Source organism: Podarcis muralis, chromosome 13 (genome assembly GCF_964188315.1).
Source record: "Podarcis muralis chromosome 13, rPodMur119.hap1.1, whole genome shotgun sequence".
Lineage (NCBI taxonomy): Eukaryota > Metazoa > Chordata > Lepidosauria > Squamata > Lacertidae > Podarcis > Podarcis muralis.
This window is the reverse complement of record NC_135667.1, coordinates 44,764,675-44,792,645: the sequence shown is the minus strand read 5'-3', so window position 1 is coordinate 44,792,645 and position 27,971 is coordinate 44,764,675. Positions and strand designations below refer to the sequence as shown.

The window sequence follows — 27,971 nt, the reverse complement described above, 5'->3', positions numbered from 1 at the left end:
CTAACATTCATGGGAGCAAAACAGGAGAGCGCTTTTCAGAAATCATCTTTACTGTCTACATACAAGTAAAGGCAAACATTGCTTCAACCATTTCCATGCCTTTAAAAGCAGGCATGAATTTCTGGGCATCTTAATTCTCATTTTAAACTGACTGCCTTAATCCCCGATCCTTGAACACTCTTAAATAGTGTTTCGTTTTCAGAAAAACCATCCTTGAACTTTACAAGCACCTCTTACCTGTTGGAGATGGTGACAACCACCATTTGAAGACAGAGATGGGGAAATTTTTTGGCTCCATGGTCCAGATCCCTATCAGGATCTGGCTCGTGGGCCAAATTTAAAAGATGGGCAATTGCTTGAGTTTACAAATGGCGTCAGGAGATGTGGTGCTTTGAAGTCCTGAAATTGGGGCTTCAAAGCACCAGTGGGCAGTGAGGCACTGCAGAAAGCAAGGTCCTCACCCCAGTTTCAACAGTGAAACCTGTTGTAGTCAAATAAGCCTTTATGAGAGATTTTGATGAGGTGGTGTTGGGGCTAGGATTAAGAACTATACCTAAATAAAATGAACCTGAGATGTAAAGGGTGTGTGTGTGGATACATTCAACTAGTTTCCTCTTCTTGGTTTAATGTGTTATTTTATACTTTCAGAACTGGAAGGGGAAAACAATTATAAAGAAGAAATGGAATATACCCTCTCCATGTCCCCATACTTTCATATTAAAGCTTTCAACAACACAGATACCGCTGCAACCATAGACAATGCATAGCTTTTTGGGTTTTTTTAAACCTGCATTTAAATGCTACCGGAAAGAATATTACACACTAAATTCATAACGCATTAAACGCCGCTTCAGGATAAGTACTGAAAATGGCAAATTATGTTTCATAGAGTACAACAAAATTTCAGTTCCACTTCTTCCCTAGTGCTTTGCTAAGAGATCTTGTGCCCTTCATTCATTATTCCTGAACAAGCAATTAAAAGGGGGGGGGGGCAGGGAAAGTAACCAGTAATGGAAACATAAAAGTGCACAACGGTTCAAATGAACGCAAAAATTCATTCATTAGGAGAAGCTCAGAATCCCAGGATGGATTCATCCCAGAGCATCTCCTCCTCTGTTGGTCCACTGGCTTCGGACTTCTTTTTCTCCTTCTTGTGCTTCCTGCTCTCCTTCTCAGAAGATCCCTCTGTATTTCCTCTGTCCTTACCGTGCTTCGATTTCGACTCGGCACTTGAGTCGCCGTCCTCTTTCTTTCTCTTCCTCTTCTCTCCGCCCTTTCCAAAGTTTGCGTCTCCTTCGCAGCGCTGTTTTCTCCTGAACTTAGCAAGGGGTGGGCGAGGGTTGCCGTCTTCCTCTCCTGAACATTCTTCCTCCTTTCTGAATGTCTTTGGCGACTTCTGGCTCCTCCTATGAAAGGCAGAGCTACTGTCGGAAGGTAGATGTTTGTAGCCATCAACGGATTCGGATGATGGGTTGCAATTGTCACTTTTGTAGGTGGCCAATGGAGATGCCTGCTTTTCTAGGGAACCACCTGTGCTGTGCTGAGAAACGGGTGCATTTTCTAGTTTCGGCAGGTCTCTGTACCCTGGCGGCCAATGGGACAATCTGCTGCTAGCAGAATACAAAGGTGGACATGTTTCTGAGAAAATGCCAGAATACTGCTCTGGTGTGTTAGCGTCGCCGGAAAACCGATCCTGATCAAATCCAAAGCCCCGTTCGTGGCCATTCATGGCACCATACTCTTCCATTTGAAACTCTTCTTCTGGCTTTCTGAAGTGGGTCTTTGGTTCCAGCCCCCTTGCTTTTTGTACTTTAATATAATCTTCCAATTCATCTTGGAAGGAGCCGTATGTTTTCTTGGAGTTCGTTATTAGGTTGGAAATCAGGGTTTCTCTACAAGAATAAAAGGGAGAAGAGATACAATTGTGGCGGGAATGAGCAAAAATGACAACAACAGGATTTTTAACCAAATTGGCTGAAGTCAGAAAGAAAGAAGCGCCTGTGGACCAAAATGTCAGCTGAATGATTTATAGTTCCACTTTAAAGGTAAAGGGACCCCTGACCATTAGGTCCAGTCGCGGCCGACTCGGGTTGCGGTGCTCATCTCGCTTTATTGGCCGAGGGAGCCGGCGTACAGCTTCCGGGTCATATGGCCAGCATGACTAAGCCACTTCTGGTGAACCAGAGCAGCGCACGGAAATGCCGTTTACCTTCCCGCCGAAATGGTACCTATTTATCTGCTTGCACTGTTTCCTTTCGAACTGCTAGGTTGGCAGGAGCAGGGACTGAGCAACGGGAGCGCACCCCGTCGTGGGGATTCGAACCGCTGACCTTCTGATCGGCAAGTCCTAGGCTCTGTGGTTTAACCCACAGCGCCACCCGCATCCCACAGTTCCACTTTAGCACCACCTAAATTCCTGCAGTATTATTCTACCCACATTTCACTGGGAAGCAAGTCTGGATTTAAAGGGGCTTTTACATAATACGTGCGATAGATCAGTTTTTGCCCGTTTCACACTGCTGAGAAACAAATCCTTTGTCTTCCCAGTACATGAGTATGTATTCAGGAGCTGAATTAAGAGAGAGTGTACTTGATATCCTGCTCTCCTGTGATATAATTTAATGGAAGAAGTAGACCTCAAGGCTTTTCTGCAAAGACTTCCCAACATATTTCGATCAAAGGTCTTCCTCGGGGGGCAAAGGGTGTTCCTCTATCTCATTTGGGTACACTAATTAAAAGCCACCCACTCAGATGCACACCTAAGAGCTGCTCCTCTACTTTTCTTGCTGCTGCTACTACCCCTGTCCTTCCCAATGGTGCCCCAGCCATTTGAACAGAGGTAGGGTGCACTGGGATAAAGGACCTTTTCGTTTATTAGCCACTTCTCTTTACAACAAGTGAGCTCACAAGTGACTTGCAATACAAATGTTCAACCAATACAAAACTAAAGCAATATAAAAGCTAAAAATATTCCTATACGTAAAAAGTAGTCTCCTCCATCCCACCCACTAAAGGAGACCACATTTATCTGAAACTCTCCAAATTAAAGCCAAAAGCATGACTGAAAAACATTTTTTCCTGGTGCATAAAAGTGATGGAAGATGCTCTCCAGTGAGGCTCACTTGCCTACATTAATATGCTTTTTTAAGATGTCAGATACCTTATCTATCTATCTGTCTGTCTGTCTGTCTATCTATCTATCTGTCTGTCTGTCTGTCCATCCATCCATCCATCCCTTATTTTTAGCATTGCCTTTTGCTGCTGCTTCACTGATTAGCATTTTATGTGCTGCTGTAAAACTGGCCTGGATGAAGGGCAGTATAGAAATCTTTTAAAGCAAGCAAATCCATCAAACGTGCAGTTGCTTCAAACTTGAAGATAAACTGCTGCAGGATTTTGCTGGAAAACGTTTGACTCAGTGGGCAATGAAGAGCGACCCAAAAGCCAAGCCTAACCTGGTGCTCTTCTTGCTCCTAAATAACTTAAGCAACTGCCTTATCTTCCTGTTAAAATCCTTGCTCCACGACACATACCTGTTTTAGAAGAAACTGAAAGAGATCTTTTGCTTCAGCCCCAACTGTAAATAGTTTCTGGAACTGGGAATGCAAATAAAGCAGGAAAACAGAGTTCCAACAGTTGGTGACCCAAATTCTTGTCCCTGGTTAGGGCATTGGACACTGATCAGTTACTCTGCACAGACACACACACACACACACAGACACAAAATCAATCTATTTCCAGGATCAGAGCATTCCTCTGAATACCTGCTGCTAGGGAACAACTGTGTGAGATAGGTGGTTTTTGCAAGCTTCTGAAAGGCACCTGGCTAGACTCAAAGAACAGCGGTGGACGAAATAGGCCTGTTCCTGCACAGCTCTTCTTAGAAGCCTTGACAAATTATTCCACTGAGCTTACCTGGTGAACTTTGGGTAGACGCAAATCAAGTGGAACTTATACTAATGAGAGGTGGTTATGTTCTCCCCACAAACCCTGTGCTTCCTTGAAGATACCTGCTGCACCGTAAGCATGAGGAAAGGTCACAATATCCACCATATTAAAAAGGTAAACGACCCCTGACAGTTAAGTCCAGTCGCGAATGACTCTGGGGTTGCGGTGCTCATCTCGCTTTACTGGCCGAGGGAGCCGACGTTTGTCCACAGGCAGTTTTTCCGGGTCATGTGGCCAGCATGACTAAGCCGCTTCTGGTGCAACTGAACACCAACACCAGAGCAGCGCACGGAAACGCCGTTTACCTTCCCGCCGGAGTGGTACCTATTTATCTACTTACACTTTGATTAGCTTTCCTGCTAGGTTGGCAGGAGCTGGGACCGAACAACGGGAGCTCACCCTGTCACAGGGATTCGAACCGCCGACCTTCTGACCGGCAAGCCCAAGGCTCAGGGGGTTAGGCCACAGCGCCACCTGCGTCCCCTATCCATCATATTAAATGCTACTTAACTAAAACCACAAAAGAACTTCAGAGCATGGGAAGTCACCCAAAAGATATATAATTTGGCATTGAATATTTGGCTTTTTTGATTGCATTCTAATTTAGAATGTTTTAATGTGGTTTTTTATTGGATTGTTAAAATGGAAACTTTAATAAATATTAAAAAGAGAGTTGGGGAAGTAAATAAAACGGACAATGAAAGAGCAAACTGAGGAGACATCTCCTCAGAGAGGATGTCCTAAAGTTGATGCTACTCAGTGCTTCTTTTCTTAAAAAATGTTTAGGGGTACTCTCATTTTCCTACTCATATTGAAAATACTGCCCATTCAACGAGGCCAAACTTAGATTCAGAAAATGTTTAGGAGTATGCGTAACCCTGCGTCCCTGAAAAAAAGGACTGCTGTTAGAGAACTGAGCAGCAAGGCGCTTGCAAGAGAAGAAAAATCTCTTCTCCTCTGCCTTCTAAGAGAAAGCTGTGCAGGTACAGAAGCATAGCTGTCAACGTTTCCCTTTTTTTAAGGGAGATTCCCTTATTCCGAATAGGATTCCTCTCAAGAAAAGGGAAAAGTTGACAGCTGAACCCAGATGAAGGACTGCACAGAGACCACCACCACCAAGATCAGTCTTTGTGAGTCTCCACTGCAAACATTAGCACACACTTCCCACACTGAACTGTCAAGTCTTGTTTGTGGGGGGCTTGGGGAGAAGAGAAAAATGCACACCTGGGAAAACACTTACTTTATCTGATGCTTATTTCCTTGCATGTGCGACTGGTACATTTCTATGGACGTGAGACTGATGCTGCATATGGGGCATATATACCTGCCCACTCCAACTGCTAAAAGAACAAAGGGCTGCAGGTTAAACAGATCGCAAAGAAAATGACCCCAGGGCACGCCCAAAACGTGTCCGAATTCCTTGTGCCATATCTCTCTGCCCGCCAGTTCCTGGAAAAAGTCTTCCACTAACTGACAGCTGGATACGGTGTCGCGCGTTCAGAGAATATTTTTTTTAATACAGTGGTACCTCTGGTTATGTACTTAATTCATTCTGGAGGTCCGTTCTTAACCTGAAACTGTTGAAGCACCACTTTAGCTAATGGGGCCTCCTGCTGCTGCCGCGCCGCCGGAGCCCGATTTCTGTTCTCATCCTGAAGCAAAGTTCTTAACCTGAAGCACTATTTCTGGGTTAGTGGAGTCTGTAACCTGAAGCGTATGTAACCTGAAGTGTATGAAATCTGAGGTACCACTGTACAGGAAAGCATGAAAACATGGAACCCCTCTGCCTCAAATGCTGCAGCAACAGCCACGAAGTCCCACGAGTCTGCTGACCACGTAGCTTGGTTCTGAGCCACCCTCAATGGACGGCGTCTCCCTGTGTCGCCTGCTTACCATTGGCCTGGGACTCCGCGGGAACGGCCTCAGATCCCATCTCGGTCATCAGCTTCTTGCGCGCTTCGTTCCTTTTGTGCTTCTTGCCCACGTAGTGTTGGTGGGCCATAAGCGGGTTGTTGAAGGGCGCCGAGCAAAGCTTGCAGAATTTATCCGGATCGTCTAGATCCAACGTGGCTTTACAGGATGGCGACGGGTCTTTCACATCAGTGTCCTGCGAGGCGTTTTCAACAGATGGCTCCGGCAGAGATGGAACCGCAGAGGGACCTGGGAAATAAGTGCAAGGAAGGAAGGTCAGCACTCCCAACAAAGCAGCCAGAGAAGACACGGTAATGGCCCTGTGAGTCTTTCGGTTACACTGATAAAATATATTCCGTGCAGCTCTTATGTATCAAGAAGGAATGCCCGACATACAAATACCGTATTTTTCGCTCCATAAGACGCACCTGACCATAAGACGCACCTAGTTTTTAGAGGGGGAAATCAAGAAAAAAAATATTCTGCGCAGAGAATGTAAGCGGCTCTCGCTTTTCTTGCTTTAAACCCTTCCGTCCCTCCTCCCGCTTCGCTGAGTAGCCAGCAGAGCAAGCTGCGCAGCTCTCGCTGAAACCAGCAGAGAAAGAGCGATAGCTGCGCAGCACCTCTTCTGCTGGATTCCCAGCAAAGCGGGATGAGGGACGAAAGGGAGCCCTTACAAGGGAGCGCTGAGCAGAGCCTGGCAGCGGCTCTTGCTGGCTTTTGCGGGAGGTGGGGGAAGGGACAGACGGCTCTTTAAAGAGTGCGTGTGTCAGGGGCTCAGGAGCAGAGGCACAGGGGAGAGAGGAAATGGAGAGCGAAGGGGAAGAATCTGAGGGCAGCGGAGGGGAGAATGACAGTGACCCGAGAGATTCCATGAGCCTCTCCAGCGAATCAGAAGATTCCCAGAAGGGGGCGCCGATGGTCAGGGCAAGGGGGGTCCCAGGGGGGACGCACCCGAAGCAAGGGGCCAGCGGGGACTCCCAAAGCAGCAGTGGGAGATCAGGACCAGCTTCCCCACCAGAGCGCAGTGGGGGGGAAGAGTCCCATGTGTCAGGGCCAGCGTCGTCTCCAGCAGGGAGAGATGATGAGTCAGGGTTGACCACGCCCCTATCGGAGAGTGGGGGAACGGAGGGGACGTCAGGTCCAGCTAGCCTCCCCGAAGGGGGAAGCAGTGACAGGAGCAGTGTAACGGTCAGGAGGAAGGTGGCCGGCTGGGCGCGCACGCCAAGTTCAAATGTACAAGCGCGCGGGACAGCAGAAAACCCGGATTGGGAACCAGGTCCTAAAGCCCGCCGGAGGCAGGGGGAAGACTCAGGGGACTCAGCGTCAGAAGAGTCTAGGAAGGGCAAGACCCCAGCGGACAGGCGGAACCAGAGGAGGAAAGAGAAACGGAAGAGGTGGAGCAAGGCTAGAGTCTTAAACTGGTGTCTGGGGGGAGGAGATTCAGACGGAGCTTCGGCGGTCTAGAGTTTGAGACGTAGAGCTGCGCGCCACGGCTGTGAAAGCGAAACTGAACTTCAATAAAGACTTTTGTATATAACAATGAAGTGGCGTTGGTCCTTTGTGAGCTGGGAGCTCGGGCAGCTCTGACAGCGTGGCTCCAGCAAGAGCCTCCTGTCTGCATTCGCTCCATAAGACGCACACACATTTCCCCTTACTTTTTAGGAGGAAAAAAGTGTGTCTTATGGAGCAAAAAATACAGTATGCCTCATCCCATGTGCGTCTATCTCTCTGGATGACAACTACACTTGGTGGTGAGCTGCTATAGGTGTAGCCTCCTGCAAGCGGCTGGTTGGCAGGCCTAAGTCAATACTTTCTCCCTTCCCTTTCCTGCACTGTGCAGAAAGACCAGGGGACAGGCAGACGTGAACAAGGGAGCAAAGAAGAAGGGAAATTTTGCTTTCCTTCTTCCTGTCAGGGACTGGACTGAGGAGGAATGGTGGAGACCGCCCCTGCTGCACTTCCCAGAGAAGAGGGAGACAGTATAGATTTAGAACAGTGGTTTGTAGAAGGTCACAGTTCAGAGGCTGCAGAGAGGAGAAGCTGGGAAATGTTGGGAGAGGAGTAGGAGGGAGAAGCAGCACCAGGTGAGACAGGTGACAGACAGTGTCTTTGGAAAGCATGCCAGACCCCACCCCACCCTCTCCCAGTTCCTGGAGAGCATTGAGAGTAGGAGAGCAGAAAGCTCAGAGGCAGAAAGCTCAGATCAGCCGGTGCAGCAGCAGCAGCAGCAGCAGCAGAAGAAGAAGAAGAAGAAGAAGAAGAAGAGTAGTAGTAGTAGTAGTAGTAGTAGTTTGGATTTGATATCCCGCTTTATCACTACCCTAAGGAGTCTCAAAGCGGCTAACATTCTCCTTTCCCTTTCTCCCCCACAACAAACACCCTGTGAGGTGAGTGGGGCTGAGAGACTTCAAAGAAGTGTGACTGGCCCAAGGTCACGCAGCAGCTGCATGTGGAGGAGCGGAGACGCGAACCCGGTTCCCCAGATTACGAGACTACCGCTCTTAACCACTACACCACACTGGCTCTGCAAGGATTAGGTATGATAGGAGAGACGGAGGGCGTGGGATTTTACTCGGAGCAATGCCATTACTGGAATGGAGAGGCACTTCTCAAAGCCTCTCTCTGGGAATATTGAATAAAGGACTTGGTAAGAACTCTTCTTGTTGTCAACTTCTTGGCTGCCCACCGTGGGAGGGACTGGATTCTCTGAAGCCTGACAGTTCCTTGGATTCAGCTAAAATGTTGCACCACTTTGCCCTGACAGAGGACAGAGCGGCCGGGGCAACCCAGTCAGATGGTTGGGGTATAACTAATAAAATTATTATGATTATTATGATGATTATTATGATGATGATTATTATTATGATTATTATTATTATTAAAAACCACTGGGTCTTCACCAGGTTCTGGCTGAGAGTTCTGCAAAGGCTGTTGTGCCTGATCTTCTGACAGCCGTTTCATCTTCTTGGTGTGAATCTTTCCCAGGTAGTGTGATTGAGCAACTATTGGGGACGTGAAGACCATGTTGCAAAGCCTGCAGTAGGTGTTTTCGTCCACATTTGGGTCCATCTGAAATCAAAGCGTGAAGACATTTAATCCACCAGTGCTAAACTGACGGGAAATTTCTGAGAGGAGAATGAGTGGGACAGAGAAAGGGAAAGGAAAAAGGAGAAAAACTGGCGTATATGGTGCAAACAGCAGCAGCAACAACAACAACAACAACAACAGGGTTTATGATGCAGTTTGGGATTAAAAACATATTCCAGGTCTGAAAAGGTTTTGGTCTAGCAACTAGCCATATAGAGCAGGGTGGAAAAGAAGATCTAACTCTAGGCTGGATCTAACTCCAGGCTGGATCCTGAGCTCTCCCACCCGGCTGGGCCATTCTGATAGGTGGCTAGGGACAACCACTTGCCAATCACCTGATTCCACCATGACGTCAGGTGAGCAACAAACTCCCTTTGGGCGGCAGATGCCACTGTGGGCAAGGATTATTTGCACTGCAAAGCTCCCTGCAATTCAAGCTTTTGATTCAAAGGAATAATCGGGAATGCACTCTCTAACTATACTCTTGATTCTTTGCACCAAAAACACTGGCACTTCCTGAATTTGGTGTAAAGGTAAAGGTAAAGGGACCCCTGACCATTAGGTCCAGTCGTGGCCGACTCTGGGGTTGCGGCGCTCATCTCGCTTTATTGGCCGAGGGAGCCGGGGTACAGCTTCTGGGGCATGTGGCCAGCAGGACTAAGCTGCTTCTGGCGAACCAGGGCAGCGCACGGAAACGCTGTTTACCTTCCTGCCGTAGTGGTACCTATTTATCTACTTGCACTTTGATGTGCTTTTGAACTGCTAGGTTGGCAGGAGCAGGGACCGAGCAACAGGAGCTCACCCCGTCACGGGGATTCGAACCGCCAACCTTCTGATTGGCAAGTCCTAGGCTCTGTGGTTTAACCCACAGTGCCACCTGCGTCCCTCTTGAATTTGGTACCTTTGCCTTTTTGCCATGCACGGCATGCTCCTGGCTCTTCTTCACTTTAGCCACAGCTTGAAATTCCCCATTTCTGATGGCATCAGGCACAGGAAAGGTGGTCACAGTCTTCCCCAAACTGGCTGCTGGCCCAATCTCTGATGCCTGCCAGGCTTATGCTGAGGATGAGATAACATTACCTGGAAATTCACATACTGTAACTTCTGTTTGCTGGGCTCCTGGCCATCCTTCTGTTCACTATGCATCTGTAAATAAAGCCGGACTTTCTGAGCGTGCCTTTTGCCCTGGAAAACAGAAGGATTGGTTTAATATCAGGATGCACCTTGGGGTTCTCTTTTGAGATAAAATGAGTAAGGCCTGGAATATACAGTACCTTTGAAAAAAACTTGGAGAACTGCAATGTTTAGAGAATTCCTTAGCTAGAAGAATAACAAGGAGAATAAAACCCTCTTGCATGCCAACATAATATGGACATGTGGTACAGTGGTGCCTCGCAAGACGAAATTAATCTGTTCCGCGAGTCTCTTCGTCTTGCGGTTTTTCCGTCTTGCGAAGCACGGCTATTAGCGGCTTAGCGGCTATTAACGGCTTAGCGGCTTAGCGGCTATTAACGGCTTAGCGGCTTTAAGAAAAAGGAAACAATCTCGCAAGAACTCGCGAGACGTTTCGTCTTGCGAAGCAAGCCCATAGGGAAATTCGTCTGGCGGAACGACTCAAAAAACGGAAAACCCTTTCGTCTAGCGAGTTTTTCGTCTTGCGAGGCATTCGTCTTGCGGGGCACCACTGTATGATGGAAAAGTCCCATACGAGCGACTGTGATGATAAGAAGGGGTTAAGATCGGAACTATGATATTGGGAGAAAACGCAGGAACAAAAGCAAAAGATTTTCTCTGGAGCAGCCAGAACATGGGAAGTCCCATTAAATTATTTAATTCAGAATATATACAGTGGTACCTCGGTTTACATACGTTTCAGGTTACAGACTCTGCTAACCCAGAAATATTACCTCAGGTTAAGAAATTTGCTTCAGGATGAGAACAGAAATCATGTAGCAGCAGCGCGGCGGCAGCGGGAGGCCCCATTAGCTAAAGTGGTGCTTCAGGTTAAGAACAGTTTCAGGTTAAGAACAGACCTCCAGAACGAATTGAGTTCTTAACCCGAGGTACCACTGTAATTGGCCTTTTTATTTGTTATGTGATGTAGCATGATTTGATATGTTACTAATTGCAATGTTATTAATGAAAAATTAATAAACTTTTTTTTTTTTAAAAAGAGAGAATTCCTTAGCGGTGAGAGAATATTGTCCCCATTTCACAACAGCAGCAATTGCTTGCCAGCTTCAAGAGCTTGCGGTTACCTCTAAAGCAATAAATAGCTTGACCCCAGATACTTATAAGACTGTCTCCTCCTCTGCCAGCCTGACCACTACCTGAGCTCTGCTAGAGAGTTTCTTCTTTGCATCCCAACAGTGGCCAAGGCATGGCTGGCTGCGATGCAAGACGGCTCGCGACTCTCCTTACAGAAGCTATTCTGTATGAGCCCCATCAGAATGAATGGGAGCCACGAAAGAGCTCTTCGGTGGCCTAGCACAGCTTCCGCCCCTTTCTTGTCTTGTTTGGTGCAGGGCTTCCTCAGGCAATGTGTCTGCAGAGGCTCAAGTGTCCAGGCAGGACAAGGAGAAGGGAGAGAAGGGAGCGTGACAACACAGACAGTTCAGAGGCTACTTAAGGTCTCAGAACGTCCACAGCAGCCGATGCTAAAATGCTCAGGGGAAAACTTTAACAAGCTGGCTTAGAGAAGGGATTAAATCAAAGTGGCGCAGGATAAAGAAAAATGGATCCCATGCCTTTAATATGTTGGTTTCACTGGCCAAAGCAATGTTATTAGCAATGAAACAAGACAAATATTTTACAGTGGTACCTCAGGTTACAGACACTTCAGGTTACAGACTCCGCTAACCCAGAAATAGTAGAATCATAGAATCATAGAGTTGGAATAGACCACAAGGGCCATCGAGTCCAACCCCCTGCCAAGCAGGAAACACCATCAGAGCACTCCTGACATATGGTTGTCAAGCCTCTGCTTAAAGACCTCCAAAGAAGGAGACTCCACCACACTCCTTGGCAGCAAATTCCACTGTCAAACAGCTCTTACTGTCAGGAAGTTCTTCCTAATGTTTAGGTGGAATCTTCTTTCTTGTAGTTTGGATCCATTGCTCCGTGTCCGCTTCTCTGGAGCAGCAGAAAACAACCTTTCTCCCTCCTCTATATGACATCCTTTTATATATTTGAACATGGCTATCATATCACCCCTTAACCTCCTCTTCTCCAGGCTAAACATGCCCAGCTCCCTTAGCCGTTCCTCATAAGGCATCGTTTCCAGGGTACCTCGGGTTAAGAACTTTGCTTCAGGATGAGAACAGAAATTGTGCTCTGGTGGTGCGGCAACAGCAGGAGGCCCCATTAGCTAAAGTGGTGCTTCAGGTTAAGAACAGTTTCAGGTTAAGAACGGACCTCCGGAACAAATTAAGTACTTAACCCGAGGTACCACTGTACTTGGGTTTGGGTGTGCGTCTTAGGAAAATTAATAGCTGTGGCCCTATATTAACATGTGTTCAGGACTAGGAGAAGCGACTGTATGGCAGGACAGCATGAATATGCATCTTACATGGGATAATATCGTTACGGCTGTCAGGCGATGATGTAACCCATTACTTGATCTTTTCCCAATGGGTCAAAGCGCACAGTTGGCTAGAACAGGTTTCTTCAATGAACAATTGTGGATGGTGATTACAAGCTCATGGGGATTCTTAAGACTTACCAGCCAAGGGTGAAGTAGGGCATTTGTGGGCATGACTTGTACTGCAACCCACAGAGACAAGTGTGAGTTTTTGCAGGTGGCTTTGAGGAGACAGCCCCCCCCCCCCCAATATGCTGCCTATTTTTGGAGAAAACCCCTTGGTTTTACTCTATCTATCTATCTATCTATCTATCTATCTATCTATCTATCTATGTGGTTTGTTTGTAAGTTGCTTTGGGCTGCCCTGGGCAAGATAAAAGCAACCAACAAATTTAATAAACAAATAAAATAAATGAACTGTTTCAAAGTGCAACACTCTATGTCTGGGTGTCTGCCTATTCAGTTTGAATATTTATAAATGAACAGATATTCTAAAAATGCTACAATTCTCTAGTGGACTCTCCTCCCAAGGAAATTGAGCCTGTACTGGGAAACACTGAAATGTCCTTTGCTAGGAGTTAAGGGGTGTGTGTGTGCAGGAAACACAACTGACATATTCCGCTCCAAAAGCTTACCTCATAGTGTGCAGCCCTTTGCGATTCAAACTGCAGTACAGCTCCACAAACTTTGCAGAAAGTGTCTGTGCACAGTTCTTTCCTTGTCACTTCATCCAAAGTATCATCTAAATGAATGATTAAGGATATAGCAGTCAATAAGCAGAGCAGTGATCTGATTACCTTTAGCGTTCAGCAGAGACTTATTCAGCCCATAATTTTGATCTTGGAACTGAGGGACCTTTTTACTGAGCATCCATCACGATTTGTTTGCACAAAGCTTGCAGGGAGGTTATATAACATCCTTCTGATTACTGAACACTCATCCTGATTTGCAGAGATGTCAGTGCTGGATTTACGTATAAGCTAAAGCTATAGCGTAGGGCCCCATTCTCTTGGGGGGCCCCAAAAACAAAATTAAAGAAAACCTGGATGTACATTTCCAAAATATAAGATAGAAAACAAATAAAATAAAACCTACATACAGCAACAGTATTTTGTGTTGTGTAGGCTCCTATGATGTAAGTAATGGGCCCCACCTGCTAGCCTGCTCCCTAAAATATCACTGGTTTGCTCATTTCTATATATGCTTCTTCTTAATTGTATTTCAGTTCAACAATTACAGTACTTTGATAAAATACATATTTATTTTGTTACATGCAAATAGCTTTAGGTACCTATTAGGTCCATAAATTACCATATAGCATATATTCAACACAAAAACAGTGACAATTTGTTGTTGACAAAGGACAGCTGGACATATAAAGGGCCCCATTACCTTCAGTAGCTTAGGGCCTCATCAAACCTAAATCCGGCCCTGAGAGAAATTAAGTCTTATCAAGGAATTGTTATCCCTCACTTTTCTTCCTACAAAATCTGGGTTGTTTTTGTTGTTCTTTTGAGGGTGTGTGTGCACAAGTGACAAATCCACTTTAACCAAATCTGTTGGTCTGCGTGTTAATCCAACTGGCAAAATAGTGTGCATCTCGAAGAAGCCCTGTCTAATTCCTATAACACCAGGACTATAACATCCACCCTATTTTTTGTTTTTCTATTTTTCTACTTAATCCTCCAACCCCTGTTCTGCGTAGCATCTAGCTCAATTAAGAGACACACAGAACTCAAACGTTTGGACACTGTTTTGAGAGTTTGGTGTGTCTTATTAAAGGTATTGCCCGGTTGTGGGTTTTGTAGATTCTACTTTCCTTAAAGGCCAGCACAGCCTCAGGGGTTAATAAAGGCAGGCAGCTGCAGAGAGAACAGACCTTATGCTACAAAACCCATCACTTTTGGCATTTAGGAAATTCTAATGAATTTTAAGTGGCCCTTGGGCGTTGTGGACAAAGTTCAAGCACAGTAAGGATTCCTGCTTCTTGAGGACCATCTGAACTGGTCCTTGGAGATTTGTGCCAGATTTTGCAATACAGTACAGGCAGGTCCGTATAGTAAAAGCTATGGTTTTCCCAGTAGTGATGTATGGAAGTGAAAGCTGGACCATAAAGAAGGTTGATCGCCGAAGAATGGATGCTTTTGAATTATGGTGCTGGAGGAGACTCTTGAGAGTCCCATGGACTACAAGAAGATCAAACCTATCCATTCTGAAGGAAATCAGCCCTGAGTGCTCACTGGAAGGACAGATCCTGAAGCTGAGGCTCCAATACTTTGGCCACCTCATGAGAAGAGAAGACTCCCTGGAAAAGACCCTGATGTTGGGAAAGATGGAGGGCACAAGGAGAAGGGGACGACAGAGGACGAGATGGTTGGACAGTGTTCTCGAAGCTACCAGCATGAGTTTGACCAAACTGCAGGAGGCAATGGAAGACAGGAGTGCCTGGCGTGCTCTGGTCCATGGAGTCACGAAGAGTCGGACACGACTAAACGACTAAACAACAACAAGAAGATGATAATTTACTGCATCTTGTTCATGAGTAACCCCATAATGCAGAAGAAAAGAAAAAAGAATTGGCCTCAACCCTGGTTCTTTGCCTTCTTTGCCTGCTCATGCCCGGATGCCTGATATCTTTAAAGAGTTTTAAGAAAACGAAACTGCAGATAGAAAACCTTTTGTAACATATTCTGAAACCGAGTTGAAGGGAAGTCAATTATTGTTGTTTGATTTAGTTATTTAGTTACTGTAAGTTTAATTTGTTGGTGTTTTATGTTATGTAATTTTTTTCTTTTTTTGTTGTTTTTTGTGTTTTGTTTGTCTTTTTTGTTGCTTTAATGTTTGGTGTTGTATAATGAATTGAAACTAATAAAAATTAAATGGGAAAAAAAGAAAAGACCCTGATGTTGGGAAAGATGGAGGGCACAAGGAGAAGGGGACGACAGAGGGCGAGGTGGTTGGACAGTGTTCTGGAAGCTACCAGCATGAGTTTGACTAAACTGCGGGAGGCAGTGGAAGACAGAAGTGCCTGGCGTGCTCTGGTCCATGGGGTCACGAAGAGTCGGACATGACTAAAAAACTAAACAACAACAACAGGCAACTCTTGTCCCAATGGAGGAGATTGAATTAAACCAGTTTCACTCATTACAGCTGCTAGGGGTGGGGAACAGGTGTTTCTTAACATATGTGAAAAGTGATGTAAAGAAGCATGTACACTTATCTGCAATGTCTACATGTTAGGTGTTTGCTGTGGAAAACACTGGTGTGCTACTTGTATTTCCCAAAGCAATCATAAGGGATTGCATACAACTAAGAATAGACCCAGTGAAATTAATGGGTGGAAGTTTAATAATAATAATAATAATAATAATAATAATAATAATAATAATTTTTATTTATACCCTGCCCTCCCCAGCCAAGGCCGGGCTCAGAGCGGCTTACAAGCAATAATAAAAACAAGAAGGATGATTACAACTTAAAAACAAAAATAAAATACAACATTAAAATATTAAAATGTAGCCTCATTGCAGGAGGAGAAGGAAAAGAAAAAAGAAAGAGAGGGAGGGAATCAAATTGGCTCCAAGCCAAAGGCCAGGTGGAACAACTCTGTTTTACAGGCCCTGCGGAAAGAAATCAGATCCTGCAGGGCCCTGGTCTCATGAGGCAGAGCGTTCCACCAGGCCGGGGCCAGAGTTGAAAAGGACCTGGCTCTGGCTGAAGCTAATCTAACTTCCTTAGGGCCCGGGACCACTAGGGTGTTGTTATTTATGGACCTTGAGGCGCTCTGTGGGGTATACCGGGAGAGGCGGTCCCGTAGGTACGAGGGTCCTAGGCCATGAAGGGCTTTAAAGGTCAAAAGCAGCACCTTAAATCTGACCCTGTACTCCACCGGGAGCCAGTGCAGCTTGAAAAGCACTGGGGACTTTCTCCGCAAAAAAGTTTAGTCATAATACAGGTGGTGACCATTTTATGTAGGGGTTCTGTTCCTGGTCCTCGGACCCCATGCATGTTGACAGAGTGCATATAAGCACGCATGCCCGTTTTGCCTTCTTCTGGGTCCAAAAGGACCCATGCGTTGGCGACCGCGTGTTAATTGGGCATGCCTAAAATGGTCCCCGCTTGTAATGCAGACTGTGTTGGCGCAAGGGGAAAGGATTTGTTATCTGACAGTGGACTCCCTTCCACCTCGTACTATGAGAAGATCAGGCTATGATGTGTACAAAGTGGTCCATTTTCAAAGCACTGGGGAAAGGATGAAAAATTAAGACACACGGGAAGACAGAAGTAGTGGGGAATGTGGAGGGATTTCATGTTTGGACACTTAACCATAGACACTAAGAGCTCAGCAGCCAGAATGAAGTCAAGATCGTGTGAAAATGGGGCATTGTCAAGGCAATCCATTCGTGTTTTTGGTGGGGTTTTCTGTCTAACCATTCAGCAAATCCTAAGTCAGAAGATGCTGCTGATTAACAGAATGGCCGCTTCTGGCAGCCATCTTTGTGTTGCCTGCCCCAACTCCTCTCCTGCATGCTGTACCACGCAGAACACTTTTATATAAAAAAAGAAAAACCCACAGCAAGTGGAGGAAGAGAATGAACATGGGAACCAGTGGGAGGAGCAGTGTGTTTATGTGGATTTCTTTCTTTTTTAAAAAATAAATAAATTTTATTAGTATTTTCCACACAACAAGAACAACATGAAAGATATCGAAAAATAACAATACACAACACACAAAAATCAACATTCTAAAACGAAAGCAGCCAAAAAATAAAAATAAAATCCATATGTTACAAGTTAATATTATAAACACTAAAACAACAAGACATTGACTTCCACCAATCCCACAGCACCTCCTTTATCTCTCATTGTGTCTTCCTGTTTTCTTTATCATCTCTATCCTAACATCTAGATATAAATCCCTCTTTCATATCCTTTCCCTTCACAAGGTTATTCCAGACTCAGCCAGATTTCTGGCCTCGAACCTTGACTTTTGAGGTATTCATTTAGGCACTCCCATTCTTTTTTTACTTCACTTTTTGGGTTTTGTCTTATTATGTCTGTCAATTTGGCTAATTCTAAGTATCGAAGTTTATGTGGGTTTCTGTGCACATGCCTCGAGGCAACATGTGACGATATCCAGCTGAAGCCCAAAATCCATTTACATGGGTAAAGATTCAATGGGAGTCAATGGCTTTCTGTAAACGAACATAAATCAAAATTTAAGTTTCAAATTTAAAATAAAGTACCTGAACTTGCTTGTAAAAACACGTTCTAACTCGTTATCCAGAATATAGATTTTTTCCAAGATTGGCCAGGTATGAATGCTAGTAGCTGCTCAAATCTCTTCTGCAAAGTCTATTCAGAAGTAAGCCCCACTAAATTTAAAATTATAGAACTGCAGTGTCGTCAGGGACCCTGAGGGTCATCTAGTCCAACCCCCTGCAATGCAGGAATCTTTTGTCCAGCGTAGGGCTTGAACCCCCAACCCTGAGATTGTCATGCTCTGTCAACCCAGCCATCTCAGTCCAACCAGCCGGGCTCACTCCCAAGTAGGTATTTATTCTGCAAGGTTACGTAGGAACAACCAAACACAGGGCAGAGTTGGAGAGTGGAACATTCAGGTGCCAATCTACAAATGCACATTCACATCAGATTAATTAAAAGCTTTTTGATCAGTTGACAAGCTGGCCCTAACTAATTGGGCACTTAGGAAACAAAAACATTTCAATGAATTAAACAGGGATCACCGTTCCACTCCCCTTCTCACACAAGAGGCACATGTGGTGACATGTGGTATGCCTGATTTTAAAACAAAAATGCTTTAAGATTACTGTATTATTTGTATGCAGATTTTGTGAATACTCATGCCATGCTCCTGAGGCAATTGCCATGTTTAATTCTTTTAATTATTAAAACTTTAATTCAGCTTCGCATATTCTTCTTCACATCCACATTGGTCTGGTTTGAATACCATGGCAAACCATGCTTTAGCATTATGAACAAGGTATGGGGATGCGGGTGGCGCTGTGGGTTAAACCACAGAGCCTAGGACTTGCCGATCAGAAGGTCGGCGGTTTGAATCCCCGCGACGGGGTGAGCTGCCGTTGCTCGGTCCCTGCTCCTGCCAACCTAGCAGTTCGAAAGCACGTCAAAGTGCAAGTAGATAAATAGGAACCACTCGGGTGGGAAGGTAAATGGCATTTCCGTGCGCTGCTCTGGTTCGCCAGAAGTGGCTTAGTCATGCTGGCCACATGACCCGGAAGCTGTACGCCGGCTCCTTTGGCCAATAAAGCAAGATGAGCGCCACAACCCCAGAGTCGGTCACGACTTGACCTAATGGTCAGGGGCCCATTTACCTTTACCTATGGGGAGCTTTGGTCTCACGTGGCCCTGTTCCCCTTCCAAAGCAACAAGATCAGAAACTTTTGCTTCCATTGATGATTAGCCACATTTTTAACATTACATCCGAACCCTAAATGTTGCTTATAAACGTACACTTACGGATAATCTGCTTCACCAAGCAGCTTTGACATTTAATGGGTTTAAACTGGAGGTGGATGCGCAGGCCCAAGCTTGCCTCTGATTAATTTCGAAAATACTGTATCCGAGATCTTTTTGCCAACCAGTCCCCGCACCCCTTGTGTTACATGCAGAAGTGGAACCAAGATGGAAGGGTTGGGGGTTCTGAATACCAGGTACAGGGAGGACTACTGCCCTCAGACTTCTAGGCTTCTTGTATGCAGGATGCTGAACTTGAAAGGTCTTTGGTCTGATTCAGCAGGGCTCTCATTCTACAATGCCCTGTTGCTTTGAGTTAGCAGAGGATCACAAGACATTACTGCAATTGCAGGAGTCCTCACAAAAACTACGTCTCCCCAGATCCCATAAGCTTTGCACCCTAATGCTGTGTTACCCAGATTATGAAGACAATCTCAGGAAGCTCTCCCCCCTCAATCCTTCTTATGGCATGGCTGTTGCTTCTCCTGCTGTTTGAAGAGCAAAGGGTAGGAGGAAAGTGTGTTTTGGGGGTCTGGGGAACAGCAGGTGCCAGGAAAACGAGCCCCTAATTCTTCCGCAGCTCAGATTCTCATATGGGATGGAGAATACACCCTGCAGCTCCAAAAACTCATCTCTCATTTGTGGTGGCCTTTTAAGAGCCTCCGAATTTAGTTTTCGAGCTTGGTTTGGAAAATCTTTGTCAACAACTCTAAAGTAAGCTCAAAAATGCTTTTGGTGCTCAGAGTGGATCCTGCTTTCGGCCATGTTGTTTCCCTTTTACAGTGGTACCTCGGGTTAAGTACTTAATTCGTTCCGGAGGTCCATACTTAACCTGAAACTGTTCTTAACCTGAGGTACCACTTTAGCTAATGGGGCCTCCTGCTGCCGCCGCGCCGCCGGAGCACAATTTCTGTTCTCATCCTGAAGCAAAGTTCTTAACCTGAAGCACTATTTCTGGGTTAGCGGAGTCTGTAACCTGAAGCGTATATAACCCGAGGTACCACTGTATTTGGGTTGCAATCCATTTCATTTTGCTGAGCTCCCGGTAGCTTTCGTCTCAGCAATTTCACGTGGTGTATATTTCTTATGAATGTACCCCATGCGGTGAGAGCAGTTATTAACCACATCAGGGGGCCTTGCATATTTTTTCCCATACATGGGAAATGCCAGCTGTAGAAACACCGATGAAAAAGATTCACTGTGCGAAATTGGTGCAAGAAAATACTATTGGAGTGATTTTGCCATGGCATAAGGCCTCTAATTCTTTCTCGCCCTGCTTCCATATACTCATGTCCCACTATCATCAGTTCACAAAAAATTCCAGTCCAACGTGTCAGCCAGCCATTTATTGTTGGTCCTGAGTAGAGGCGACAGGGTCTGCCTCCCACCTTTTGCCGCACTTTACGCAAGTTCAGCAGCACACTAGTACCACTGCTGCAAGTTTCCTGGTGTCTAATGCGGAGTGAGAGAGTTATTTCACATTAGGCATTCCTGCATTCCATCTCATAATTTGATCTTATGTTTATTGCCTCTCAAAGTGGCACAGTGGCATTTTGCTCAGGGCTTTGAGCCTATGAGTTGTCTCATATATTGCCGCATATATAATTTGTGCACTGTAAGCATTCAACTTGTTTTGAGCGGAGAATTGGTGGAGGAACTTGCGCAAGCAAGATAATGGCTTCTCAACTCACTGTACAGGAAAATACATTTTCCTGCTCGAGGAAGAAGGGGCTTAAACCCTGTGGATATTTATTTTCCATGAATTAAATTCCCAGGCTCAATCCATAGCACTCTCAGCTAAACGACCTGAGTTAGAAGGTCTGGGAGCCCCATTTGCTGGAGACTCTTGGAGTCACCGCAGATCAGTGGGGTGACAATTTGTGGTGTGTATGAACCTGGAAGAACGGCACACGACTCAGCTCTTAAATCACAATCGTTCCCCTAGTTTGCTGCTTGGTGAGGTTCAACACAGTCTCTTAAGGATTAGAGAAAGAGAGAAATCACTTGCTTACTAACTCCAAACAGAAGATTGTTCTGTTGGGACATAACACATGGTTGGAACGAAACTTCAGGAAAGAACAGGCCTCCTCCTGCCTCCATTTAACCTTACAACCACCTACAAGAAGGAATAACAGAGTTGTAGAGTAGGAAGGGACCCTGAGGGTCATCTAGTTCAACCCTCTGCAATGCAGGAAAGTTGTTGTTGTTTAGTCGTGTCCGACTCTTCGTGACCCCATGGACCAGAGCATGCCAGGCACTCCTGTCTTCCACTGCCTCCCGCAGTTTGGTCAAACTCATGCTGGTAGCTTCGAGAACACTGTCCAACCATCTCGTCCTCTGTCGTCCCCTTCTCCTTGTGCCCTCCATCTTTCCCAACACCAGGGTCTTTTCCAGGGAGTCTTCTCTTCTCATGAGGTGGCCAAAGTATTGAAGCCTCAGCTTCACAATCTGTCTTTCCAGTGAGCAGTCAGGGCTGATTTCCTTCAGAATGGAGAGGTTTGATCTTCTTGCAGTCCATGGGACTCTCAAGAGTCTCCTCCAGCACCATAATTCTAAAGCATCAATTCTTCGGCGATCAGCCTTCTTGATGGTCCAGCTCTCACTTCCATACATCACTACTGGGAAAACCATGGCTTTAACTATATGGACCTTTGTTGGTAAGGTGATGCAGGAATACTCAGAATGATACTCAGAATGAAAGACTCTTCCTACTACAAATCAGAGTTACAGCCTATATCAGAGTGGTCCGACATGCAGCCAGGGGGCTGTAAGCAGCCCTCGAGGTGGTTTTTGGTGGCCCTCCGCAACATTCAGGACTTCTTAAAAGTGGCTTGAATCCAGCTTTTGCTGTTGCTGCTGTGAGGAACACACAAAAACAAGCAGTAGAAGTGCTTGTTGTGTCTCCCTCAACCTCTGCAATGCCACGTGGCCAACCCCCTCCTCCCCCACGGCCTCACCGTGCAACAAAGTACAGTGGTACCTAAGGTTAAGAACTTAATTCGTTCCGGAGGTCCGTACTTAACCTGAAACTGTTCTTAACCTGAAGCACCACTTTAGCTAATGGGGCCTCCTGCTGCCGTCGCTGTGCAATTTCTGTTCTCATCCTGAAGCAAAGTTCTTAATCTGAGGTACTATTTCTGGGTTAGAGGAGTCTGTAACCTGAAGCGTATGTAACCCGAGGTACCACTGTAATCATAACAATAATAATGCATTTAATGCGAGAGAGGTATTTCCCCTACACTGGTATTGGGCAACTGGATAACTCTGCGTATATATTTAAGGCTGCAGCCCTGTACATTATGCATTTACCCGGGAGTAAATCTCAGTGAACTTAAAGGCATTTGCTTTTGAGTAGGAACGCATGAGGTTTGCCCTGCATTTTGACCTGAGCAGGGCTTAATCCCAGGTCAGGGTGCACAGAGTTGCAGCTCTGTTCTATGGATTGTAGAGCAGCAACCTGATTCAGTGCATGCTTACTCGGGAGTAGGTCTCATTATGCTTGGGAGTCCTTACCCTTAAATATATTAATTGCCTGTATTAAATAGTATTAACTACAGTGGTACCTCGGGTTACAGACGCTTCAGGTTACAGACTCCACTAACCCAGAAATAGTACCTCGGGTTAAGAACTTTGCTTCAAGATGAGAACAGAAATCGTGTGACGGAGACATGAGGCCCTATTAGCTAAACTGGTACCTCAGGTTAAGAACAGTTTCAGGTTAAGAATGGACCTCCAGAATGAATTAAGTTCTTAACCCGATGTACCACTGTATATTGTGAACACTTTAATTTTCGAGATGGAAATTTCATTCAGGGTGCGGCCCCCGGGTTCTATGTCAAAGTACTCTTGCGGCCCACTTGGTCTGAGAGGTTGGACCACCCTGGCCTATATGAAATATTGCAAGAGTAGTCATGTCACACCTCCACTCACTTTTAGGCCAAATTACATTACAGTGTGTGGTTGGGTGAATCTTTTCAAAACATTAAATTGCAGGTGTGGAAAGGGGCTACCAGCATTGGCTCACTGCCTCCAAAGCCTGCTATTTGGCACACATAAATCCGACCGTCACCAATGCAAACTTCCCTCCCATGCCAAACAGGACTGCAGTGTACACCTTTGATGGATGAATGGGAGTCTATAGAAATTTTATTCATTGGTTCACAGAAAAGACATGAAGGATCCACACTGTACTCATCTTCAACACATTTTACTCACAAATAGAGCCAGTAATGTTCAGCCTCAGTGTACCTGCCTAAATATTGATGCATGTCCCCCCCCCCCATTTGTACAGTGAACGTATTTTCAGACGCAGATAACACCCTCATTATCTGTTTGAGATGAGCTATGAAAACTAATCTACAAAGACCAGTATGGGAGCACAGATATTTCAAGAATCTCCTGCTTCGAATGGAAATGTATACAGTGGTACCTCGGGTTACATATGCTTCAGGTTACAGACTCCGCTAACCCAGAAATAGTACCTCGGGTGAAGAACTTTGCTTCAGGATGAGAACAGAAATGGTGCTCCGGCGGCACGACAGCAGCAGGAGGCCCCATTAGCTAAAGTGGTGCTTCAGGCTAAGAACAGTTTCAGGTTAAGAACGGACCTCCGGAACGAATTAAGTTCTTAACCCGAGGTACCACTGTACTCGGATTAGCTGTTAGGGCAAAACACAGAGGCTCAAGCACACTGGATCCTGATGATATGTAAGCAGGAAGACTTGTTCAAGGAAAGCCAGCTTTGTGTTCGCTAGATGTCATGGACTCCAGCAGCCTCAGCTCAGGAATAACATTCACAACATCTCACCACACTGGCTATCCCAGGACTAGCTCCATGTGCTCAAGGAAACATTAAGAATTTCTTTCCTACACAGCCAACAACTTTCACTGCATGGCAAACCCCTGTGAAAACCGCAGGGAGTCTCAAAATACAGTGTGTATGTGAGATGGTTTAAAGGGGAAAGCCAAAAATCCCTTGGTGTATGCAAACTCCTGGGGTTGTTTAAAATTGCTCTCTGGTGCAGGTTACTTCATGAGAGAACTGTATTTGTTTAAAGATGAATCTACTTGCAGCACAATCCTATGCAGGCCAACTCAAAAACCCCATAATTCAATGGGGCGTGCTTGTTGCTAAGTGTGAATAGCATAAGCCTTGCTCATCACTTCTCATTCCTCTTTAGGTATAATGAGCTCAACTGAAGAAAGAGAAGAGATGGAAAGAACAAGTGGCAAATTTAATTATAGTGACAAAATTCTACTGCCCTTGTCTCTGTATTTTCATTGCTTTAAATAATGAGAACGGAAGTTAGAAATCAAAAAGAAAAAGTTAAAAATCCATACCTAAAGGCCGTAGTGAAATCTGCTGGGATATGAATAAGGATTTATGACCTCACAAGCTATGACAATCTGAGTGAGTGAGATTTTAAATGTCTCACTGAAGCACACACAAAGTCCAATCACTCAAAAGGAGAGGTACAAACTCTGACAATTATCTGGAATCTACACCAAACTTCTCTTGCCGTAAGTGGCATACATGTTTTCTGTAAGGCACCACACGTGTGATACAAACTAAGGTCCATCCATCTTCAAAGACCACATGAATAATGTAATGCCACCGATGAACTGTTAAGGTGGCGGAGACATACCTCAGTGGCAGAGCACACGCCTGCATGAAATTTTTTTCCAAAGTTAATTCCAACTTGGATAGCAGGACGGGATATCAGAACCACTCCAAGCCAAAGCAGATACCACAAGGCTTTGATGAACCAAGTGTCTGATGTAGTATGAAGCAACATTATATGAAGACATTGAGGGAGGCTAATCAAATCTGCTGATGACACCAAACTGGGAGGGGTAGCCAATGCCACTGAAGACAGAATTGGGACTCAAAATGACCTTAACAGATTGGAGAACTGGTCCCTAACTAACAGAATGAATTTCAGTTGGGACAAATGTCAGGCTCTACACACAGGCAGGATGGGACGCGGGTGGCGCTGTGGGTAAAAGCCTCAGCGCCTAGGGCTTGCCGATCGAAAGGTTGGCGGTTTGAATCCCCGCGGTGGGGTGCGCTCCCGTTGCTCGGTCCCAGCGCCTGCCAACCTAGCAGTTCGAAAGCATCCCCGGGTGCAAGTAGATAGATAGGGACCGCTTACTAGCGGGAAGGTAAACGGCGTTTCCGTGTGCTGTGCTGGCTCTCCAGATGCAGCTTTGTCACACTGGCCACGTGACCCGGAAGTGTCTCCGGACAGCGCTGGCCCCCGGCCTCTTGAGTGAGATGGGCGCACAACCCTAGAGTCTGTCAAGACTGGCCCGTACGGGCAGGGGTACCTTTACCTTACACACAGGCAGGAAGAACCAGCTGCACAAATGTAAGATTGGGGACACCTGGCCTGCCGGTAGTACATGCGAAAAGGATCTAGGGGTCTTAGTAGACCAAAAGCTTAACATGAGTCAACAGTGTAATGCAATAGCAAAAAAAAAAAAAAAAAAAAAGCTAATGCTATTCTAGGCTGCATCAAAAGAAGTCTAGTGTCCAAATCAGGGGAATTAATAGTACCACTCTATTCTGCCTTGGTCAGACCGCACCTGGAATACTGTGCCCAGTTCTGAGTGCCATAATTTAAGAAGGATATTGACAAGCTGGAATGAGTGCGGAAGAGGGAGACCAAGATGATCGAGAGTCCAGAAACCAAGCCTCATGAGGAAGCCTGGATAAGAGGAGACTGAGAGGAGATATGATAGCCATCTTCTAATATCTAAAAGGCAGATGGAGCAAGCTTGTTTTCACCTGCATGGGAGGGCACGACCCGAACCGATTTATTCAAGTTACAAGAAAGGAGATTCTGATTAAATATCAGGAAGAACTTTCAGGTTGTAAGGGTTGCTCAACACTCAAAAGAGAGGTGGTGGACTCTCCTTGCAAGGTGGTTTCTAAGCAGAGGTTGGATGGCCATTTGCCATGGATGCTTTAGTTGAGATTCCTGCATTGCAGGGGGTTGGACTAGATGACCCTCAGGATCCCTTCCAACTCTACAATTTTATGATTGTATATAGGCCAAAAAAATTATCTAACTCAAAGTGATGTGTTTTCAGATATTTTTCAAATGTTTGCTTTCTGAAGAGTTGGGTTTTTTTTTAGTGGGTGTATTGTATGAAATTTAAGATTTCACTCACAGTTGCTGCATATTTTTCAGAGCAAGTAAAATATTGTAGGGAGGAAATCTCTTGCCACGCATTCCTGGGAGGTGTTGCAAGTCTGATTCTTTATGAGGTGGTCTCCAAGTCTGGTTGTTAATGGATTCTTGGACAGTTTGCCTGCAATGTGCTTTGACTACTGTAGCCACCTGTGGTACGAAGCTTTGGCTGCACAAAGGATTCTTAAAACATGGTGGTGTGTGGTCAATACTTATGGGGGGAAAGTTATATTTCCCCATCTTTTCCATGTCTGTTGTCCATGAAGCCCACTGTGCCATTAGACCCCTGCCACACCACTGCATTCCTACAACATCACGATTGCTTGTTTTCAAACTGATGACTGCTGTTTGTCATTTATTATGGTGGGGTTTTTTTTGCCATAGAAGCCGCTTTCGAGTGCTTACCAGAACTGTGTGATACAAAGTCCAAACCAATAAATCCAACACAACGCCGCAGAAACTCTATATGCAAGAATGACACTAGAGCTGGCGCAGACCTTATTTCTTCCAAGTTCACCTAAGCAACTTACTACTTATCTGAGCAGATGATGTGCATGTTCAGCATAATATGACGGAAGTACACCTGAGCAGGACACACCCAACCCTTATTTTGCTTGTGTTCTCCCTTTAGTTTTGTTTTGTTTGTAACATTACACCACTCACAAGGAGGCGGCTCACCTATTGGGTTGGTTCCCTGTCGACGTTCCCCAACCTGCCGCCCTTTCAGCACCTGGCGCTGTGCTGGTTTTTCCTCTAATTCAGCATGAATCTCTGGGGTCGTGGGCTCGAGCCCCACAATGGACAAAAGATTCCTGCATGGAAGGTGACTGGACTAAGATGCCTCTTGCCGTCCCAACACTTCGTTTCTATGCATGTGTGTAATAGAAGCTGCACAGAAACTCTACCAAAGTTTAATTGTGTGTGGCCAGGCTACCCAGGCAATCTAAGCAAGTAACCTGCCAGATAAACAAGGGCAGGAGAAAAACAACATTCAAATGTCTGTTTTAAGACCGCCTTTTCTGTGATGTAGGTATGATGTATCTGGGGGGGTGGTCTTAGATTTCACCCCTTCTGTGATGTATGTATGATTTTTCTGGGGGTGGTCTTGATCTACAGGGTGGCAATTTCAAAAGTCTGTATAAAGCCTTGCAAGCCATTGTTCTGGGTTCCTCCTCTCTCCAGCGGGTGAGGGGAGCACCCTGTTGCAACAGATCCATAAAGATCAAGCTTACTAGCTGCTTTGCTTCTCAATATTCTCTGGTTGGCCTCTGTCATCTTCTCCTACCAATAGGGAACCTCCTACCAATAGGGAACCCAATAGGGAACCTATGTAAGGACCCTATATGGGCTCTTGGATACCCCATAAGGGAAAAGGGCAAACTTTGTTTACATCACCCCCCACTAAATCCTAGGAAGCCCCCAATTTACCTGAAACAACCCCCCCAGTCCCTGCCAGCTTCCTGTGCGTCACTTCCTCCTCCTCCCGCGCCCCCTCCTCTGCCTAAGAGTCGGGGTGGGCAGGGCCTTTCCCTGCCGGCCACTCAGCTCACCACTCACCTGCTCTCTGGCCGCGGGGGGGTGGCGGCAGCGGGGGGGAGGGGGCGCCCCCTCCCCCCTCTGCCCTCTCCCGCCCCACAGCAGCAGCAGCAGGTGCCGCCGCCGCCGCCATGGCTGGGGAAGCGGGCCCCGCCCACCCTCGGCGGCAAAGGCCTCGCGGGGGGAAGCGGTGAAGAGATGGCAGCCGCGACCCG

At 45.9% G+C, this 27,971-nt stretch overlaps 1 protein-coding gene across 1 annotated transcript; it reads right to left on the bottom strand.

The window, feature by feature from the left end:
- Positions 1-29: 29 nt before the first annotated feature.
- KRCC1 (lysine rich coiled-coil 1) lies at positions 30-27,971 on the bottom strand. The gene is made up of 7 exons (XM_028703188.2): positions 27,778-27,971; positions 13,165-13,271; positions 10,030-10,134; positions 8,763-8,931; positions 5,842-6,108; positions 5,189-5,288; positions 30-1,892 (listed from the first exon to the last, which is right to left on the bottom strand). The coding sequence occupies exons 1-7, from the start codon at positions 27,887-27,889 to the stop codon at positions 1,073-1,075; spliced, it is 1,680 nt and encodes a 559-aa protein (XP_028559021.2). The 5' UTR covers positions 27,890-27,971; the 3' UTR covers positions 30-1,072.

Excerpts from the sequence above, each read along its gene's own strand:
- KRCC1 (XM_028703188.2), bottom strand. The coding sequence starts at position 27,889 with ATGGCGGCGGCGGCGGCACCTGCTGCTGCTGCTGTGGGGCGGGAGAGG. Across the intron at positions 10,135-13,164 it reads AAAGGGCTGCACACTATGAG|GGCAAAAGGCACGCTCAGAA; the intron begins GTAAGCTTTTGG and ends TCTGTTTTCCAG. Across the intron at positions 5,289-5,841 it reads CGCGGAGTCCCAGGCCAATG|CAGTTGGAGTGGGCAGGTAT; the intron begins GTAAGCAGGCGA and ends TTGTTCTTTTAG.